Source organism: Arachis stenosperma, chromosome 6 (assembly GCF_014773155.1).
Source record: "Arachis stenosperma cultivar V10309 chromosome 6, arast.V10309.gnm1.PFL2, whole genome shotgun sequence".
Lineage (NCBI taxonomy): Eukaryota > Viridiplantae > Streptophyta > Magnoliopsida > Fabales > Fabaceae > Arachis > Arachis stenosperma.
The window spans coordinates 115,601,148-115,607,467 of NC_080382.1; the positions used below are offsets into that span (position 1 = coordinate 115,601,148).

Here is a 6,320-nt window from a genome sequence, read left to right on the forward strand (position 1 = left end):
ATTCCATGAGCAACTAATCCTCCATTGTTAAGGTTAGGAGCTTTGTCTATTTGTATGGATTGATTTTATTGCTTTTTCTACTTTAATTTATGCATGGATTTATAATTTAAGAATTGTTTTCGCTCTTTATTTTATGAAATTGGGTAACAGAAGTATGACCCTCTTTCTATTTGAGTTCTTGTAAAACTTGGAAAAGCTCTTTACTTGAACAACAGTTTGAAAACATATTCTCCTAAATTTTAATTATCTGGATCTAACGGGATACGTGACATATAATCCTTTTACTTTTGGGTAATTAGAGTTTTTGTGGCATATAAACTGGAATTTGATCATGTAGCCTCTAATTGGAATTAATTGACCAAGGAATTGGCAGTTAATGAATTTTAGAGGAGACTAGGAAGGTCTAAGGAATTAGGGTCTAGTCACATATAGTTTGCCATAAATTAAATCCTACATAATTAAAATAGTTAGTAAGAAAAGTAAATCCGGAAAAATAGATAACTCTGAAACCTTAAATTCCCTCTTAATATTTTATTCCCAAGCCATTTATTTTACTATTTTAGTTTCTGTACGATTGAACATCCAAATACTATTTTCTGTTTGCCTAACTAATCCTATCAAATGCTATTGTTGCTTAATCCATCAATCCTCGTGGGATCGACCCTTACTCACGTAAAGTATTACTTGGTATGACCTGGTGCACTTGTCGGTTAGTAGTGTGGGTTGTAAAATACCGCACCAGTTGAAGTGGTAACTGTCAGACCCCGGATCAGGAATAACAGACCTTCAGGAACCGAACGGGTCCCAAGTGATCAATGAACTCGAACGACCATCTATTGAGTATCTTGCACATACCTTGGCAGTGTCTGTACCCACCATGGAAATTCACGTCCAGCCAAGAGGAGCAGCAACCGGAACGGCGACACGAGTTTCAAACACGGACATAGAAAGTCGCCCACAGTCAGCCTCTTTCAGGGGGTTGTCCAAGTGAAGAACGGCCGCCTTCCCCCCCTCCGATTTGAAATGAGTCACCATATTATCCGCTCGGTTCAATCTATTGTACCAATCACGCGACATACACCTCCCTCTTCCTATGGTTTTTTCCATCGGAACGAAGAAATATCTTCTAAATCAGGTTTGTTGGCAAGGCAGAGACGTTCAAATTGACTTCATCCCTGCAATGTCCACCATGAAAGGCATGATCAGCCTCTTCCACTTTTGCTCGGGACATTCCAAATCGATACCAAGATTCTCTGCTAGCGACGAATGAGGAAATGCTCTGTAAACGGGAAAATGATTTCGCTAGTTGGTGTGATTTTCTACACCGTAAGTGTCGCTCTCCTTAAATGCTTAAACAAATGCACAAATAATAGATAATAGACAAATAAAAAAGTTATAGATACATAAATAAATTCGTAAATAAATAATTAATAAATAAATGCATAAAGACATAGCTATACAGTACAGATTAATACATTAACAGACAATAGAAAATAATGGATATACATTAGTAGATAAATTTTACTGTATTTCAGAGTTTATTAGTTTAACACCAAATAAATTGTATGATTTCTTCGGCGCTTACTAATGGCTACCATGGGAGTGAGAACATGGACAAAAATTAAGAAATGGACTGACATCGGCAATAAATGGCAGCAGCAAAAATAGTGGAATTGTCAACACTCAAAAGGATGGATTGGGTGGATGGATTCATGTAAAATAAGACTAGTGAAACACGGGAGTTGAATAAGAGAATTCACTCACCTAATATGAGCGGGGTTATAACACGTGTCCTGCTGAAACCGGAAATTAGGATATTAACTTAGGATATCGGACCTGTCGGTTTCGGACGAGCCACTCAACAGACTACCCCTGCAGCAGACCCGGATTGACTCTCGATTTTGATAAAAATTGTTGACCAGTTGGTTTATAAAACCCGAATCGGACCATGCTTTTTAAAAAGGTGAGTTCTATGATACTTAAATTGTTTAACTTTTTTTTTAAAGTAAAAAATAAAATATTTAAAATAAAAAGTAAATCATGTAAAATTTATTAAATATTATTTATTTATCTTTTTTAGTAACTTAGGTAGAAAGTAATAGACATTATAGTATTCCCCTTTTAAAAAATCGAACGATGTCGTTTCCAAGGGTCGAACCCTAACGCCCGTAGATCAGCCTCTCTCAAGTCTCTCCCTCTCTCTCACTGTCTCACAGTCTCACAGTCTCTGCCTCTCTCTCTCTCTCTCTCCCTCTCTCTCTCTCTCTCTCTCAACATCTCTCCCAGCCTGTCCAACTCTCTCGCCGGTGGCAGAAGCAGACGAAACCAGATCCAGCAGCTTGTCCCTGGTCTCGTCGTCGTCGTCTACTCGTCTTCACTCACAGTCGCCGGCGTCTCCTCGTGGTCTGTGTGTTTCCGCCTTCCCTCGGCTCGTTGTCATCGGCGGCAAAAGGAGACGCTAGCAACAGTTTGTCCCTGGGCTCCTCCGCTTCGTCGTATTCTTGCTCCGAGGCTTCTCCGTCGCTTCCTTCTCGCCGGTTTCGTGGCTAAGTCGCCGTCGACCATGGTGGCTGGTGAGTCCCTGCATTCCCCTCTTCTCTCTTTTTCAATTTTCCCTTGTCCCGTTAATTTTGTTGCTGTGAATTTGGTGCTGTATTGAGTTCGATTTATTGTTGTATTGAGTTGAATTTGTTGTTGCATTGAGCTAAATTTATGGTTGCTGTTGAGTTGAATTTGTTGCTGAGCTAATTTTTTTTGTTGCTGAAAATATCTGAGTTGAATTTGTTGCTGAAAATAATCACTGAGAAGAATTTGTTGCTGTAAGAACAGATAGTTTCTGTACAGAGGCTCTTGTTACACAGGCAGTATTGGACTATTGGTATAATGGTATTTGATGGATTGATTTATAAATTAGTTGAATTTATGTTTTTGATTAGTTTGTTAATCATTAATTTACTGATTATGTCATGTTTTTTGCTCTTGTTTATTTGAATTGAGAAAGTATTTTGTATTAGTGACTAATTTATTATCTATGTTTGCATCATTAGTCATGTCTAAGAGTTGATACTTAATTATTATTAATGTGTTTGTGAAGACATGCTCTTGAATTTGTAATTTTAAGTTTATGTTTTGTAATTTCATATTTATATTTAATTGTGACCTAGTGTACCAGTTGAACCCGTGAGTTGAACCAGTGATTGGGTTGTATGACCGGGTCAATTGCCGGTTTGGTTCTGATAACTATGATTATGAGACTTTGGTTGATGTCGTATTTTAATTTTTAAGATTTATATTAGAATATATTTATGTTTCAAAGTTTTCAATTGTTTGTGACTTTTGTAATCAATTTTTGTCTTTCAATTTCTCAAGCAGTGATGGGAAAGATGAACAAGAATAAGAAGGTAGGGGGGAGACATGGTCCTCCAAGTGAACATAATGATATGCAGGATCAAGAGATGGACATAAGGAAAATTATGAAAGAAGTTGAAAATTTTAGTATGTCCCTTATTCTTTTCTCATTTGAAGCTTTCCCTTCTCTTGGCTGTTATCTCCTATCTTTACCTTTTGGTAAATCTAATTTCTCTTGTTGATGTGTTTTGATCTTTTACTTAGTTTTTTTTTGGATAAAAAAAGAATAACATTAAGACGAGAGAAAGAATATTACTAACAGTTATAATATACTTTGATGTCAGGCTGATTTTACTATTTATTATTTGTAAATAGGTCGGATTTCTTTGCTCTCTCCTGATGCAGTTTAATCCTTACTATACATACTTGGCTACGAAATGCTCTAAGTAGAATTTTATGGATTATGCTAATTTATTTGGTTAGATAGTTGTGATAGGGCATAATAACATAATCTACAGGAACTTAGTGCGCCATAGTTGTGTTTAGAGTCTTTTGTTTCAAACACTGAATTCACTTTTTCACTTTCTTTGGTAGTTCATGGATTTGGTGAGATTATCTTTAGAACTTATCATTTCATTGGTATAGGAATAAACATTTTAACGAGCCTCTTATCCTCCTTTTATCTCTTCTTAGAATGCGGACTTTTTAATAATCTCAATCTCTGGAAAATTTGAAAAGAGTATAGGTAGATGAAGGAAACACATAGTTGAAGAAGTTAAGGAGTGCCAACTTTCTTCCGAATTCTAACCAATTTCATCTTGTAGGAAGAGAAAAACAAAATAGGTCTAACCAATCTCCTGCCTGTCTAGTTCATTATTCCCTTCTTGCTTATAACCTATGTAACCCTCCCACCATGATCCGATATAGGCAAGTTTGTTACTATCCAAGTTTTTTAGTGAGTTTTATAAGGTTTCTATATATTGGAGATATGGAGCTAAACTATATACGATTATCATTATCAGTTTTACTGGTTTTATTCACCTTCTCACGATGTCTATCTATTATTGTAGAGCATTTGTTTGTTATAATAACTAATGATTAACAATTTTTTATTAGGCTACTCACATATGACGTGGAAAGAACGTAAAAAGATTGAGAATCAAAAGGTCGTCTCTCTTGGTGGGAAGGTTAGGACTATCTGTTGATGCTATTTTTTAACATCATGTACCATTGCAAATGGTATTATCAGCAGCATGCTCGAGAATCAAGATGCAAGCTTTAATGGATTTTTGTTTTCCTTTATTTAGCCCCCCAAGAAACAGAGATTACCTCTAAGTGTGGCACGTCCAACATTGAAGAAACAAAAGGAGAGAGAACAGAAAATGCTTCAAGAGGTAATTTCTTTTTACAAACTTTTTGATTAGGCAAAAATAATCTGAGAAACTCTTGGGGCCCAGCAATTTTTATTATTTTTGGCCATCATTTGGCTAGCACAAACACTAAATTGTCTTTAACAATTAAATTTTACTATTTCATGTGTGCAAATTCTGAAAAAATGTGGGTGTAAACTGTATTGATTCATGTGGCAAACTTTGGTAAATATAGGTGCAAACTATAATGTTCTTGTGTTGAAAACCCTTGTAAATATGGGTGCAAATTATTGCTGGTTAAGTGCTGGCCAAAAATGATAATATTTGCTGGTCATGTAGCATTGCTCATAAGATCCTAACTTCTTTTCTATTTTCAAAATTTTCTTTTGTAATAAATTATTTATATTTGCCCACATTCATTTGAAAATTTAAATTGTCTATCTAGTTTCAAATATTCTCTTTAATGTAAGAAACCACGTTTGCAAGGCATTTGTGAAAAGGATAAATGTTTTGACGGATTCTTCAAGGTTCAGGGAGAAACATTTGAAATACTTATTTTCTTCTTTTTGCCTGACTTGCATGGTAACGACTCTATTAGTATGTTATTGTTATCTGTACCACGTTTTGCAGCGTTTGATTCTTGGACAATTTGGTGGAAAGCATAGTGGTAGCAGTAAAAAATCGGCAGGTAAGCACAAGGCCGAGGACAGGGGTTTGAGATCAAGTGAAGGTCATTTTAGAAACGGCATACTGGATGTGAGGCATTTATTAAATTCAGCACCATCAACATCAAGAGATCATGACACTGGAATGTCTAGTAAATGGAACAAGAGAGGAGGTAAAGGGAAACAAGGGAAAAAGGGTGGCGGCAAGAAGCATCGTTGACGTTGAGTATACAATCCCTTACTCAATGCAAAAATTTTGTATGAAATTTAATGTAGTCATTTATAAATTTGAACCAACCATAGATATTTAAAGTCATTAGTCATATAATTGTTCTATGGTCCCATGCTCCTGAAACAGAGACAGAGAGAGAGAAAAAATGCGCTAAAAATTTAACTGTTATACGATCCATTCCCGTGTTAAACATAAGACCAAAAAGTCCATTCATATTGTGTGACAGTTTAAAACCAATTAAATACATTAATTTGTTTAAGAATTATTCTCCACATCAAAACTTATTTTTCTTCTCCCCTGATGGTGCTGTTTCTTCTTTTTCTTCTTTTAACCTCATGCATGCGTTTTTCTTCTTCTTTGTCGCCATTACCAACAACATCCATCACCTCATTCTCATTCTTTCATCTTCTTCTTATACATATTGTCATTATCGTTATTGTTATTGTTATTATTGAATTTTTATCAAATTAATGATGTTGTTTGATCCAAAATTGATTCTCGATGTGTTTATTTTCATGATTCAGTCTTATTTGTGTCATTGTTTTTGAATTGAGATAATTGTGTTGTAATTATTATATAATTTCGATTTATTTCTGAGTTAATTGTATCACAATCCATTATGTAATTTCGGTTCATTTCTGAGTGAATTAAGGTGCATTTGGACTCATCCTGTGCAATTCAAAACTCTTTCTCCTCATTTTTTAA

The 6,320-nt window shown here is 35.2% G+C and overlaps 1 protein-coding gene across 1 annotated transcript; it reads left to right on the top strand.

Moving 5' to 3' along the window:
* Positions 1 to 2,173: 2,173 nt before the first annotated feature.
* LOC130933311 (uncharacterized) lies at positions 2,174 to 5,866 on the top strand. The gene is made up of 5 exons (XM_057862894.1): positions 2,174 to 2,573; positions 3,373 to 3,495; positions 4,465 to 4,535; positions 4,656 to 4,742; positions 5,349 to 5,866. The coding sequence occupies exons 1-5, from the start codon at positions 2,564 to 2,566 to the stop codon at positions 5,601 to 5,603; spliced, it is 546 nt and encodes a 181-aa protein (XP_057718877.1). The 5' UTR covers positions 2,174 to 2,563; the 3' UTR covers positions 5,604 to 5,866.
* The last annotated feature ends 454 nt before the right edge of the window (positions 5,867 to 6,320 follow it).

What these genes read in the sequence shown, in the direction of transcription:
- LOC130933311 (XM_057862894.1), top strand. An exon ending in TCGTCTCTCTTGGTGGGAAG is followed by an intron (nt 4,536 to 4,655) that starts GTTAGGACTATC and finishes TCCTTTATTTAG; the next exon opens with CCCCCCAAGAAACAGAGATT. An exon ending in AACAGAAAATGCTTCAAGAG is followed by an intron (nt 4,743 to 5,348) that starts GTAATTTCTTTT and finishes CACGTTTTGCAG; the next exon opens with CGTTTGATTCTTGGACAATT.